Below are 15,352 nucleotides of genomic sequence, written 5' to 3' on the forward strand. Positions count from 1 at the left end.
TGCGATGTGAAGTGTGGATGTCCACGTCTTGAACAACTCGGCTCCAAGAAGCTCAATGTGACCTTTTATAAATCACTCAAGACTCTTTTGGTATTTCATTGTATTTATGTACACCAATTTAAAACGGGTATGTACATTTTCTTCATTTTACATTCAATAAATAGGAATGATTGACATGGTTTGTATACAGGAGCACAAGCTATTTCTAATCTTAAAAGAAAGTGCTGGTAGAAGTTTAGAAAAGGAGACAGTAGTTTACTCATCCTCACCGTACCTGTGAAGAAGCAGAATTCATTGATGTCAGAATAGACGAAGTACTTGACTATAGTTGAAGTTTGAGCACACTTTTGTCTCAATTCCAGTACCTATTTTGTTCATGTCTTTAAAGAAAAGGTACATCTACAGTAGAAGCAGCCGGTGGTGGAGGTAAATCAAAGCTCTCACCTGACCATCTCCTTGTACTTGCTCAGAGCCTCCTGAGTCACATACTGGATGAAGGTGGGGTCCCTCAGCTTCAGCTCCCCAGGGACAGAGAAGATGAGTGGGGGAGAGTTCAGGATGTTCACCTCCACCTTGGTCTCCGTCTCAGACTCATTCTGTTCATCCTGGGTGTTTGGTGCCACCTGCAGGATGGGAGAAGTCACACCAACGATTATCAAATTGCATCCGGCCTATTGGATTTGGACTAAAAGGGTTTCCCCATACAGTTGGCATGCATGGCTCCAAAGTTAGAGCAACTCATGACACTTGTGAATGTTTTTTAGTAGATGATTATTTCCTGAAGACTTCCTAACCATACACTCTATGAATCTCCCCTTTTCATTCATGTCCTCCACTCCTCACCACGTTGACACTGAAGATGTGTTCAGGAGTGTTGCTGTTCACAGACTGAGCCACCCAGCTGTAGTCAGCCGCCATGTTGCTCAGCCAGTTGACGGTCTCATCAGTGTGGTGATGGACGATGGACAGGATCTCATCGTACTGCTCTGTGGAAACATCCAACATCTGGGAGGCCTCATCCAGCTCCACATGCAGGTCCCGGACGCTGGGGCACTCTGGGGGAAGAAGGAGGAGCAGGCATGTACTTACTCGAGTACACATACTTAAGTGCAATTTTGAGATACTTGAACTTACTTGAGTATTTCAATTTGTTGCTACTTAGTAATTCTACGCCACGACAATTCAGAGGTAAATTGTGTATTTTTACTTCACTACATTGATTTAATATCTTTAGTTACTTTGCAGATTTGGATTAATGATGTGAAATATAAACAACAATTAGACTTTAGTTTCACCTGGAGTCAAAATTCACGAGCTACCCTGCAGTATAAAAAGTGATTAAAACATGCTCCACCTTTACCAGCTTTGATAACGCTTAATCAAAACATAATGACATATTATTTTGAAATGGGTCAATCTGCATAATGAGTACTTTTACTTTTGGTACTTGAAGAATATTTTTGATGCTAATACTTTTGTACTTTTAGTTGAATAACATTTTGATTGCAGGGCTTTTACTTGTATCACAGTCTTCCTACACTTCAGCTGAGGTAAACGGAGAGTGTGTGGGTGTTGTTGGTGGTGTTGGTGTTGGTGGTGTTGATGGTGTTGGTGGTGTTGGTGGTGTTGTTGGTGGTGGAGCTTCACCTGTGAGCAGCGCTCCCTGACAGGCCTCACACTGGCTCTGCAGCTGCCAGCACTCGGAGGTCTGTTTGCGAAGGTCCCGGCACAACTTCCTGTTCTGCAGGAAACGAGGGAACATCTCCCTCCCTACAGCAAACAGAACAACTAGATTAGTGTTTTTTTATTAATTTACACTGTGTACAAAGATAAAGTAAGTAAAAAGCAACACACTCTCTAATATTCTCCAAGTTCCCACATCTCGTTTGAGTGCAATATTATCAATATTTTGTCATTAAAATAATTTTAACAAAGTAGGCCTTTATTTATCCAAGACATGTACTTGGTAGGCCAACAACGCTGAGGTACATGTACTTAATTTGAGTATTCACACTTTATTCTAACACGTAATACACCAATAGGAAACTTCTGTGTAGCAATGCAGGAGGAGTCACCAACTCAAAGGAGACGCGGGGAGAGCTGGAGCTTTGATGGCAAACACTGAGGGGTTTATTTGGAGCTTCGGCCGGAGAATTCACAAAACATGTCAAAGACTCAGAGGTTCTGAATTCACGGTAGAGTTGCCACGTCAATTCTGAAGAACTCTACCCCAGACCCGTGTAGTTAGCTAGTTCAGAGAGAATAATCCACATTGTGCATAATAAGATAGAACCATAACACCTCTATCAGCTGACGCCAACAGGCAGGAACAGGGAGACAGAACACTGAGCACAGCAGCCAAAGCTACAGGTGCGTGTGCTCAGTCAGGACAGCATGAACTGATAAACTGGGTCAAAGTTATGGGCCTTGGAAAATATTTCCCCAACCGGTATAATCAAGTAATATAACGTAGGTCTATATTATACTGAAGAGGGCTGGTGTGTTCTTTTTTTGGCACCTGGAGTATAATATGTTCATACTTATATTTCTGTAGGCCTACTTGAATTAGGTACAATTTGAATGCATGATTTTTCCTGAGTATTCATACCCTGTGTTATTATTTATTCTACATAAGTAAACAATCCATGTTTTTCATTTTTTCTGCCGTCTTTACCTTTCTTCTTCTGCTCCTCCACCGCCTTTTGGATGTCCTCAAACCTCTGGGTCACCACTGCTCCAAACTCCTCCACCACACTCTTGCCGAAGTCGAAGAAGGACTCCAGAACGTCCTCCAGTCCCACCCCCTGCAGGAAGCTGGAGTCCCGGGCCGGGTCGTAGGGGTCCGCGGTGTCCTCCTCCATCAGGGAGTCGGTGTAGTTCAGGAAGGCTTTCTGCAGGACCTGGTCCAGCCGGCCGCTCATTGTGGAGACCAGCTCCACGCTGCGGTTCACCAGCCCCCCGACCCTGCTTCTCAGGCTGCTGAAGGACTCCTCGATGCGGTCCGCCTCCATGTTGCTGTCCTCAAGGTCCTGGTTCACCAGGATGTCCCCTGCATCCAGACGGGCCTCTTTGGGGCCGAAGTGCCCAGACACTCTGCGGAAGAAGTTCTCCACCTACAGAGTGAAAAGAGATGGTTTGTTATTGTAACCCAGGGTCACGAGAAGTTTATGGGCAGTAAGAAAAACTAAATTCTGCAACACAAAACGTAGTTTACTTGCTGTTCCTAAGATCTTTTCTTGTTAAATAATGTACCGTTGAACCTCTTCAGACCTCCAAAAATATTGAAAATAAGGCAACAAAAACGGTCCCTTTGGTTAAAGTGATCCCAAATGATGACACTACCAGGGGTTACAACTGATCAAGGCCCACAAGTATTTGAAGCACTGGTCTAAAGGAAATTACATACAAAGAATGCTGTTTTGGCACATTTACATTTTGTACTAGTGCAGCAATATTTATTCATTAATTGGACTAATGTCATTATTAAAAAATGAAAACAGGTCATTTAGCACTTGTTCTCTTACCTGATGTTTTGATGCATTGTTTACTGAACAATACAATAAGACAATTCCACCACCTTGAGCCACATATTGCATCCCAAAAAGAGCCAAATAAAAGTTATATTTTTGTTATTTTTGCCGATGTTGCTGCAATAGTTTGGAGGATAGAGTAAGAAGGTCTGAAGTGGAGTTGGATACCTTGGCATGGAAGAAGCCATATCCCCTGCGGCAGGTGGAGGTGAAGAATGTTTTGCACGCGTCCTCCAGACAGGGACTGCACTGCTCCCACTCAGACTGCAGGGACTCTTTGCACTGCTGCTCGGCCTCCTGCAGCTTCTGCTTCACCTCCTTGGTCAGCTGGTCTGCCTCCTGGTGGGAGAAGGGAAGACATGTTTTATCTGTGTGCTTTTTTTCTGTCTGTCTTTCTTTCTTAGGTCAATGTTGTTCTTACCTTCTTCTTTTCACTGCTGTGTCGGAGAGACTTCATGAGGTGTTCGTGTTTCTGCTCGTTCCTCCACATCACCTCCCTCATCTGCTTCACCCCGTACAAAGCCCGCCTCACCTCCTCATCCACAAGTTTCTCCCCATCCAGGGACAACTCTGAGAGTGAGAAGAAAAGAAAAACACAAATAGGGTGAAAACGATTGTCTCTTTATTAAATAATGCAATCTGATTTACAGTATATGACATTGAAAACTAATTAAGACACCTCTAGAAAGCCTATGATTTAATTCCACTGTTATCCACATTATATATCAGAATACACAACTCTAACATACTTTTTTGCCGTGGCAGATAAAAATGTACTTTTGACTTTGATGAACAACATCAAACATGTTCCCTCTAAATGAAGGTAAAGATACATTCAAAGTTTTGTGCTGACTCACGTTTTAAGGTGTCCTTTGAGATGGTGGTGGTGGGTTCGTCCTCTGGGGCAGAATAAAGGACCCCCAGAGTCGCCCCCAGAACAAACAAACCAAGCAGCAGCTTCATCTTGAGCTCGCTCAGCAGCTTTGAAGTTTAAAACTCTGGATAAAGGATTCTGAAAGGACATCAAATGTGATATTACTATCGGTACAGAATAAGATACAGTTGAAGATCCCTGAAAAGTCTAAAGTCTAAAGAGTATTTAATTTAATTTAGTTTTCAATATTAAAGTCTGAAGATGTTAAATTGTTGGAAGGGTCTGTATTGTATTTCTCCCCTGCACCCGCATTCCTGTTACAGTGAAATCTTACATCTCAAATAAAGATATAACCTATATTTACTTTATTTTAAATGCACAGGGACATTGTTTTCCTTTTGACTTGATCTACTGCCATACCATTTTATTTTCAAAATGCAGTTAAATCATTTAAATTAGCTGTATAAACACGGCAAATTGCAGTTATTCAATTAACTCAGTAATTCTGTATACCGTAGTCTGGTTGCCCATTTCTCTTAGACCTGTTGTAACTGTTTTATTAGAGGAATTGAAAGTCTTAACTCATTACACTTGTATTTTAAGAAAATAGCAGCTACCCTGACATTTGCATTATGATCACACACTGTGTTTAAATAAGGAAACAAAAGCAACAGGTTAGGTCTGTTCCAGAAAGCTAATAGGATTTGTTCTGAGCATGATTAAACGTCAAATACTGTACGTGGTCATAAGTAGGTCTGCCTCTTGGTGGTGCTGCACATCTGTGCACACTTAAACAACCACAGTCATGTGGCCCAAATGGACTTACATCCTTTTGATGTCAGAAGGTAACTGGAACAGTTTATTTTAGTTGGTTCGACTACAAAGATGTGTCCCAACACAACCTTTAACATATGTACAGTCATTACAGTGACGAGTAAAATACCTACGTTTTAGATTTGTACTTTAGAATGTGGAATATATTACATGTCCGTCCTGTATGTAAAGGCTTGATTGTCATATGCAACAACTTCAACCTAGTTTTGGCAATACAAATCTTAAATTCCTCTAACAATGCATTATGTAATATACTTAAGAGATAACGGGAGTTAAATAATACTGCTAAAGACCTAATGGTGTTCTACATCTAATTGTTTATGTTGCTTAGCTGTGTCATTTTAACTCTACACATTTTAACTCTACAAATACTATTAAGGATTATCTCTTTCATTTTTAAGAATACACTGACCTATAGCAGCCTTGTCTTTGTTTTTGTTTTTTCACTTTAAGCACCACTATTAGGAGGTGAACGGTAGGGGGTTTAAAACTTGCTGAGCTGTGTTTATGCCTGCACCATCTGCTGTGTCAGGAGGTCAGGCTACATGAAGTGACATGTAGCCTGTTTACAGTATGTTGTGTTTACTTGCTAACTTAGTAACCAGTAAACAAGCTAAACTCACCTGCCCCAGTTCAGACTAACGAGGAGTTATACAAATTAACATCCAGCGGGGATTTACAGTAACTGAGGATGTACTCTTCACTTATTTCATTATTGGTTTAGGCTGCTCTATTATATCCTACTCCAAACATGCCAAGCTGTTGTTTGTAACAAGCTCATATGATCTATAAATGAATGTACTAATATTGATTAAAGTAATGCATTAATCATCATCATCTTAATCCATAGTATCCTTTCAAAAGTAGCAATAAAACATACAGCTGTACAAATGATTAATGTATCAAAAATAACATTTACTACAATAGCACACAATCCTAAGAATATATCATGACACTAATAAATAAAATGCTTAACTCAAGAAATGTAAATTTAAAATCTAATTTGATGACTAATTACAAATAGAGAAAAAGACCGTAAGTAATAATCACAACATAAACTCACCAGTAAAAGAGTGGAGACGCTCCTGCTTTGCGGGCATACACAAAGTGCTCAGTGTGGACAGTAGGCTTGGAGTTGAAGTCGAACTGACCGGTCTATTTGTGCTTGTTCCACTGGAGTCTTTATCCTATTACAGTCTTTGTTCATGTTGATGCCCGTTAATCCAGCATTCAACACGCTGCCAGAGAGGTTGGTTTTACGTAAGGGGCTGCTTAGTCATGTCCGGCTACTGTTTACACTTAGAAAGGCGTTTGATGTATGGTAACATCAGAATGTACTGTAACACAACAGAAGCCACAAATTATCTGAACAAATATTATCATTTGGATAAAATACGGAAATGTTTAATAGTACACCTTTGGAGGAATAGAAAGTACATGTTTGACATATTGTCTTTCTTAAGGGGCAGAAAAGTATTTGACATTATGCTCACTCTCAGATTCGCATTTGTATGTTGTGCCTCTACTGTGACATGTCTCCATGCTTTAATGTTCAAAACGGTTTTTATTTTTCTGATACTGCCTGTGCAGCAGCACCTCTTTTCACCCTCTGTCTGAAACCAGAGCCCAGTCTGCTCTGATTGGATAGCTGGCCGGCTCTGTTGTGATTGGTCAACCACTTAGAGATCATGTACAATGTGTTGGAGCGCTAGCCAATGGAAGTGTGAGTGTTACATAGTGATGTCACAATGTTACAGAAGTAAACAAAGGAGTCCAATGGAGGCGTTTCAGGCCCTTAGCCCTCACAGACCATTTACATGCAGAAAGACCTAAGGCCCAGGCCTTTTATAACAAATATATTATCTTTAAATATTGCATTATATGGTTTTTGGGAATTATTTTGGCCACAATAATTGTGTAGTTAATTTCATATTCTGTGGCAGCCCTAAATGTAATCAACCCATTAGCTTAGCTGTTATTTTGTAGGTGTTGGTTTGCATTGATCATTCATGTACAACTTAAAACCAGCTATTATTAGATCCTTGCCCAGATGTGAGTCCAGAGTATTTTTAGTTTAGGAGAACATTCCTCCCAGCAGGAAGCTGTTTATCATTCCCGCTCCAGGAATGTGAGAGACTCGGGGTGAAAGGGTTCCTCCGTCCCCGTTTCTTCCATCGTGCCCCATTCACCTAAAACATGTGCCCCCCTTTGCATGCTGTGACCCAGATAATAGCATCCTGACTGGACAATAATCTGAAACAGCTTCAGGTCAGTCTGCAGCCTGCAATGCTGACACCTTCAACACCTGGTTCCTATAACGCTGCAGGGGGGAAACTCTTCCCATGTTCTCCCGCGGCCGACTTAAAGGTAAAACAGTTGACAATAAAAAAAAAGATCTCGGGCTGCATGCACGCAATATAGGAATAAATGTCAATCACAAAAAAAATGTCTCCATGAGTTGAACTTCAAGACGTGTTGCAGGAGAAAGCGTTGTTCTGTTGATGTTGTGCTCACACATCAAATGCACTTTTGACTTTTTGGAGAGTTCTACATTTCAAGGTGAAGCAGCGTGTCCATATAACTCACGATGTGCTCCTGTGTTAAGTTCTGAGTTACTGATCAAAGCATGCAGTCCTGCACTGAAGAGATAAACAGGTGCAGGGGATAAACGGCTTTAATGGATGAACCCGTTAACAGCTGGGAGCCTACAGGTCTGAGAGCCGTGTGAGTTTTCTGAGGGAACAGGCCTTGTTTAAATGATGTCTTATTTAAGCTCTTTTAACACTTGAAGGAGAATGTGGAGCAAATATTTCCCCAGTAGAAAAATGCAGTAATGAGCATGCAGCAAGTGTGAGAAATCCAATTAAAATGAGTAACAGTTTTTGCTTGAGGGATATGTTGCCTCTCAGAATTTTTCTTTTTTTTAAACAAAGAGCAGATGTAAATAATAAACATACTTTGTTATGTCTTACATGGACACTGAGTGATCACTGTGCCAGTCCTTATATATATTTATATATATATATATATATATATAAATTAAGCTCTATTACAAATACATTTTTATTCTGTGAACAGCTTTTATAATAAATTACTTTGTGTAATGTGAAAGGCGTCGCTTATAGAGACAGACGTTTACCACCTGAGGCTGCAGAATTCGATAGCATAATTTAGCTCGTTTTTTTGTTTAATGTCCCACAATTTTTTTCTGTTTCGGTTCCCATAGCCTTATCATTGCTTTGAGCTGAGGCAGCCTTGTTTTCAGTGAAAGGCTCTGACAAACCCACTGTACACTACAAGCCCAGCAGAGAGACAAGCTGGTGAACAACTTAGCAGCTAAAAGGCAGATATTTCCCTCAGGCGAAAGATCTTAAAGAGATAGGCTATTTTACTTTTATTCATCAGGTGCTCTCTGTCTGCTGGATGTGTAAATAGGAAACTATAGCACAATCCTCGTCAACTGAACAGCTTGATGCTGCCTCCATCTGGCGAAACAGATTAATGTAGACCTGTTGTGCAGAATAAAAGAGGTCCTCAATTGTTTTGATTAAATATTGCAAGATTTTGAAGAACAAATTGATAGTTAATATATAAGTAGCACATTCAAACTTGTTTAAACCAACGAATCCCAGCCAATATTATCAAAACACACACACACACACACACACACACACACACACACACACACACACACACACACACACACACACACACACACACACACACACACACACACACACACACACACACACACACACACACACACACACACACACACACACACACACACACACACACCAGGAGTTATACAGTGTCTGTTCAGAGCCTCTGTACCAGGGCCGTCCCTCCCTACAGGCCGATCATGCAGGCTGCATGGGGCCTCACATTGCGCAGGGGGCCTCGGCTTATGAGCTCGGCTTGTGCGCAGTTCTCAGCGCAGTCCCCCCCCCCCCCCCCCCCCCCCCCCCCCGTTGCAATGAATCGACATCTGACCAATCGCGGCTTTGATACGGCCACTAGTGCAGGTGAAGAGATGTCGGCGAAAAGACAGTTTCAGTCCGGGATGCAGTTATTTCCAGCATTCTTTATTTACCATTCATTCAAGTATGTGATGCCTTTTATCTGCTAATGTAGGAGGAAGAGTGATACACTGTCTGTCTAGTTGGCTTACATAACAGTTCAAGTTTACAGCCTAAAAAACATGGAGCATTTGTCAATTTCCACATGTCATAGTGATGCTCAGCCTCTCCCCTTAACTCCTAACAATCATCATCATCATCATCACCATCACCATCATCATCATCATCATCATCATGTCAACCACAACACAGAGAAATACTGATAGAAATGTGTGTGTAGTTGTTGGTATATTGCTGACAGAGGGAACTCTGAATACAGATTTAAGATCAGTTTTTGAGCATGTAATAAGCATGTTTTGTCTTGACTATATTACAAGTATATTATAATAAAAATAATATAGTATTTATATTATTGAATTGATTATGATTATTATTATTAGAAGAAGTAGTTTATTTGCATTAATTATATTTTAATATTTTTGAGGCAGGACATGCCGACGTATTAGGACGTAAAGGTCTCTCTGAGGTGAGCAAACACATTGAAATGTGCTAATATTAACAATAGTAATACTGTATTATGGTAATAATGTTCAATATTTTATGAAAGAAACACCTTCCTGCAACTCAAGGCCTGGACCAACATAAAACTAGCTCTATTCAAAATTTTTTTAAATTAAATACACGAGCAGCAACAGGACATTCCCTCCACATTTTCAAACTTTGTGTAGTCAGTGAATCAAATGGATGTCACTTAATCTCCTCTAATCAAAACAGGCATATTGCCCAAGGAGTTGTTCTCTGTTGTAGCCTACCTGTTAATCGCCTATAATGAAGTCCAAAACTCGCAATTATGCGCAGTACACACACACACACACACACACACACACACACACACACACACACACACACACACACACACACACACACACACACACACACACACACACACACACACACACACACACACACCACACACACACACACACACACACACACACACACACACACACACACACACACACACACACACACACACACACACACACACACGGGGTGCAGACTGTGCGCGCAGATGTTGTAACACGTGGTTTCTACTCGCAGCCCTACGGGCGCACCACTTCCTCTCACGTTTGGATTCCTTCACTTTCTGAGTTTCTCCGGTTACTGCTGCGGGTACCACAGAGTGCTGAGCTGGACAAGGATACACCCCTCACCTCAGCATCTTTCCAGACTACTCTACTAATAAGAGGACATTTGTTTCCCTCTTGCAAGTCCTTCTTGCATTCCCAACAAAGTTCACTCCTCTCTGTGGTGCAGCATCTGAGGTGCGACCCTCAAGTTACCTGCGCTTTATAAATCTTCCTGAGAGTTGGATGGAGTTTTGATTCTTCTTTGCTACTCCTCCAACAAACGGTGGATATTGGGATACTCGCAGTTCCTAGCTGCTGTGCGCTCAAAGGGAACTTGTGGGCAGATGCCATTGCGATGCTGTGGATGTGACTTCAAACAACAGCTTCACTACGGTAGAGTCCTGTAAACCACAATGAAAGGTAGGCTCATTCAGCGCCATCCACCAACAGAAATAACTGAAGCACACTCCACACTTTCATTAATGAGCTATTTTTTACCCGTGCAACATTGCTCTCGCACTTTCTTTGTCACTTTTCTACCTCTTTCTCTCAGTCTGAGACCTGAGGAATGCGTGGGCTGCAACTCCGTCTAACATCTGGATTCAATTAAGAAACTCTGCTTGGGATTGTTTTGCATCTGCCTGCTGCACATCAAACACCAACCTACATTAACTGAACTGCTCACAACAAAGCCACAACACATGATTACAGCCTCACTGAGAGCAGGTCACTTTATGTTGGGTAGATAATGGCAGTGGTCGAAAGTAACTACATTTACAAAATTGTACTTAAGTACTTTAATTGAGTATGTTAATGTTTTGTTATTTGAACTTCTACCCCACTAAAGTTCAGAGGTACATTTTTACTACACTACATGTGTTTAATATATGTAGTTACTTTGCACGTTTGGATTAATAATGTGAAATACAAACACTTAAATAAGACTTTAGTTACACCTGCAGTATACAAAGTAACAAGCAGCACCTTTACTAGCTTTAATAAACACATTAATGCATTGAATCAACACATTTAATATGATTCGGAAATGGGCCAATCTGCATAATGAGTGCTCATATTTAAATGGCAACACTTTTGTACTTTTACTTTAGTAACCTTTTGATTGCAGGACTTTTACTTGTAAAAGAGCATTCCTACAATCTGGTACTTCTACTTTTACTTAAAGTATTTCTCCCACCTCTGGATAATGTCATATTATTTGTGCACTATTTTCCATTTCTGTGCTGCACTTGTCGGCTACTCGTTAAAAAAGTGTCTTGGCTTAAAGGTATAAAGCCTGAAAGGAAACACTGAGTCAGTCTTAACTCTGGTGCATGAACAGCTTTATTGTGGTATGCTATAATCTGCGCATGCTCACCAGTACATCCAGTGATTTGCTCTCTTTCAACACATTACAAAGAATAGAGTCAATGTGGTCAGCTTAACTCATGAATGTTAAGGTATACTTTAAGTTTTCTCTGATGTGAGTCTCATGTGGTGTCTTTGTGTTGTTGGATGCCGATAATTAACACCGTGCGTGTCATTCTCACCCACTCACTCTGGCACTCAGTGGGTCATGAAGGTCTGCTCCTTTATTACATTGTGTAAACACTGCATGAGTCCTGCCACCTTGTGGTCCATCTAAACATAATAAAACAAAGCTGTGCATTGTGGGCACGGTTATGAATAACTCTCACGGTGATGTATGATATGGCTGCCCTGCAGACCACTTCCTGTTACTGCTGTGGTTGCAGAAAGAGTCAATGGGACACAAATATCATTAGGTTTGTGTATTTAGGCTTTTATTTGTTTAGTATATTGTTTCCTTTTATAAGTTCTTTGTTATGATTATTAGAATGAGACAGCTCTGGACGGAGACATCTTTATATATACACAAGCAGTCTGGTAAACTGTAGGACCCATCATGCATCAGGGAGGGTTTATTGTTGTAGAGGCAGCAGGAAGCCAACTGTCTTTTACATATAGATAAAGCACAAGTAAAGTCCTCTAGAGCGTAGACAGAACATATTATTACAAAGTCCACATAACTTGTTTTTTCTGTAATGTCAGGTCTTCATCAGAGGACGGACTTTACTCATCCACTGATGAAGACCATGAGATGTGGTTAAAAGCTCTGAAAAAAAGATGAGGGCTTATTTAAGTTAATGTACAACAATGGATTTATGTTTGCATACACAGTGTATTCCTGTGGGGCATCAGTGGACACTTACATGTTTCAGGCTGCATTAAAACACTATAGTCACCGCTCATTCTCAACTCAGTCTGAATGAGCACTTATTTACGGGCCAAAAGGTTAAGGATGAGCTACACTTGTATAGAAAGTGAGAGTTTTAGTTAAAAGTCACAAGATTTGTTTAAACACCATTTCGAAGTGAAACAGGTGCTATGAGAACATATTCATTAAAATGCAGTTTAATTTCGTTTTACATGCAATCTGTATGTGTAAACCACAGTCTATGGTATACACGCCGTTCAACAATTAACCAAATGTATCCTAGTTTTAACCACAATGCGTATTTGACCTGCACACACAGCACGTCAGGCTCACTGGGATCTATTTCTGTGGTGTTGAGCAACTCTTCTGAAGAATCATGGCACTCTGCCGCAGTATTCATCCCAACATTTGACTCACATGTCTATTTTCAAATGAATTCAGTTTCAACCCATTGGGCAAGATGTGATGAACTTCATTTCCCAGAATGGCTATTAAGCCAAACATACTTACGGTAACATTAGAATTGTTATGGGACACAATCATGTTGCCTGGAAACACAAACAGGAAAGCGAGTTTTGGGGGTATTTGGAAAGTCAAATTCCTCAAGATGTGGTTTCCGATTATTTACAACTGTTTGGACTGCTGTTGTCACCTCTTCCCTCGCTCTGCTCTCCATCAGGGGGATGTCTCTCTAGGCTTTTTAGTTTGAGGCACCCAGCAGTCATTACTGAACACTGCTTCATATAAAGGAGCGAGACACCACAAATAACACTAGTACCATCAACCTTCTTCGTTCACCTGTTTTTCTAGCTGTATTTGGAGCCTCTCTTCACTTCCCTGATGGACAGCCACTGCTCTTATTTCGCCACACCTCACTGGTTTTGGCGTTTTGTGATTTTCTGAGGATCTTTGAGCCGTGTGGTGTTTCTTTATTTTAACTGGTCATGGATGTGGTCGCAGAAAAAAACAGCTTTGAAGTTTGCAAAGTACTTTCTCACAGACAAAAGAGATGCTTGAAAGGAGACGATGCTCAGGGCCTCCGGTCATGAGAGATTGGAGTAATCCCCCATAGTAAAAAATCTACTTCAAAGAGCTGAGATACTGTGCGAAACAGGCTAAATGTTTATGTTTAAATAAGGCAATACACAATAGCTTCTCTGGACTGAAACACGGCTTTATAAAAGGTCTGGACCATTCTGGCCATTTCAACTCTGAAAAAAGACATTTAAGATATGTATGAATGTCATCCTTGATTTAGGACGTGGTGGTGGGACAAACAATAGCGTGTGTTCCACCGATCAAATGACTGGAGCTTCAAAAAGCACAGCACAAAAAGTTTACTGAGTTTGCCAACAAAGGCACCGAATTCTTTCTGCGGATGAAGACTGTGAAAGCTCTGGAAAGCAAACTTGTAAGTGGACCTTGGCTTCAGATTATTTGGATTTAAGTGATGGAGAAAAGTGATGCCTTGGTACTAGGCCTTTTTAAAGTCCTTTACCCTGGGCATGCTTTATGTTGGGAGGCTGTGTCCCGGATGTCTGGAGGTCAAGATAAGATAGGGACCTTGGAGATGTTCCCGACTCCCACAGGAAAAGGTCTTGCCCCAAGTTCACACAAGATAGACGAGTGCCGTGACTATAACTCAATATAATCATATTTATGTTGTAAAAAAACCATATATTCAATTAAGGATACATGAGGCTCACACGGTTTAGGATAAGATTTATATTTAGCTTTGTTCAGTCAATGCTTGAATGTAATAACATGAAGTAATGTGTGTCTCTTTTTATTAAATCTCACTCGTAATGATTTCCCTTATTTCTGTGTTCTCCTCCAGACGACTTTGCTGATGAGGAGGAGGTGCAGTCCTTTGGTTATAAGAGATTTGGTGAGTATCATGTGACTTCTTGACTTCCAGCTTAAGGGACTTGTTCATATAATATCCCATATGGTGCACCAGTGATGTGATTGCATAAATAATATTTTCTTTAAATACAGTATGTTGCTTGGCTGTAATCCACCTACAGTAATCCACAAGGTTAAAAGGAGCCCACACCTCATTTCCCAGAAACACACTTATTTTTGGCTGCTGATTTCAATTTTAGTTTTGTGTTATTACAGCAGTACAGAGAGGGAAACCGCAGCATCCTGGGTGTTCCTGACCAGCCGCCTGACGTTGCTACCTTATCAGCATCTCAGTGTACCTTTGTTTCACTCGGCACAAAACTACACACAATCATTTGGTCGAACACCAGGAAAGTCTCAGTCTCACAGGGTCTGCTGTTTGCCTTTCTTCTAATTGATACGGCTTTCAGATCCACAATTTTCCAGGTTCATAATCTCACTCACTCATCGGGCAAAACATATGACACCCACATGGTAGCTACCCAGCTGTGTGTACTTAGCACGTTGAAAAATGTTACATTTACACATTCCTGGAGTTCAAGCAAATCTCCTGACACAAGCCACAGTCGTTTCCACTGAGAGAGATTTTAGCAAAATATGCCAAACTGACTTTTGAAAACTAGTCAAAAGTTTTTAACTGAGATAATACACTGGGTCTTAAAGATTTTAGGGTTTTGAGTATTATTATTATTATTCAAAAAATTTATCATATGCCTTTAGATTCCTCCGACCTATTTACCATGCGAAGCCCTGCAGGGTATTTCCTA

At 40.8% G+C, this 15,352-nt stretch overlaps 2 protein-coding genes across 2 annotated transcripts in view; one reads left to right on the plus strand and one right to left on the minus strand.

The window, feature by feature from the left end:
• Window positions 1–178: 178 nt before the first annotated feature.
• clul1 (clusterin-like 1 (retinal)) lies at window positions 179–6,346 on the minus strand. Its single transcript, XM_034105283.1, has 9 exons — window positions 6,302–6,346; window positions 4,388–4,542; window positions 3,952–4,100; window positions 3,699–3,869; window positions 2,675–3,113; window positions 1,648–1,770; window positions 844–1,055; window positions 445–623; window positions 179–274 (listed from the first exon to the last, which is right to left on the minus strand). The coding sequence occupies exons 2-9, from the start codon at window positions 4,491–4,493 to the stop codon at window positions 256–258; spliced, it is 1,398 nt and encodes a 465-aa protein (XP_033961174.1). The 5' UTR covers window positions 4,494–4,542; window positions 6,302–6,346; the 3' UTR covers window positions 179–255.
• A 4,073-nt stretch (window positions 6,347–10,419) lies between these two features.
• Window positions 10,420–15,352, plus strand: part of LOC117462598 (collectin-12-like) — a 54,899-nt gene continuing 49,966 nt past the window's right edge. The window contains 2 exon segments of the mRNA XM_034104871.2: window positions 10,420–10,867; window positions 14,518–14,568. Of these exon segments, the coding sequence (XP_033960762.1) occupies window positions 10,792–10,867; window positions 14,518–14,568 (127 nt within the window). The 5' untranslated portion in view covers window positions 10,420–10,791.

Source organism: Pseudochaenichthys georgianus, chromosome 17, assembly GCF_902827115.2.
Source record: "Pseudochaenichthys georgianus chromosome 17, fPseGeo1.2, whole genome shotgun sequence".
Taxonomy (NCBI): domain Eukaryota; kingdom Metazoa; phylum Chordata; class Actinopteri; order Perciformes; family Channichthyidae; genus Pseudochaenichthys; species Pseudochaenichthys georgianus.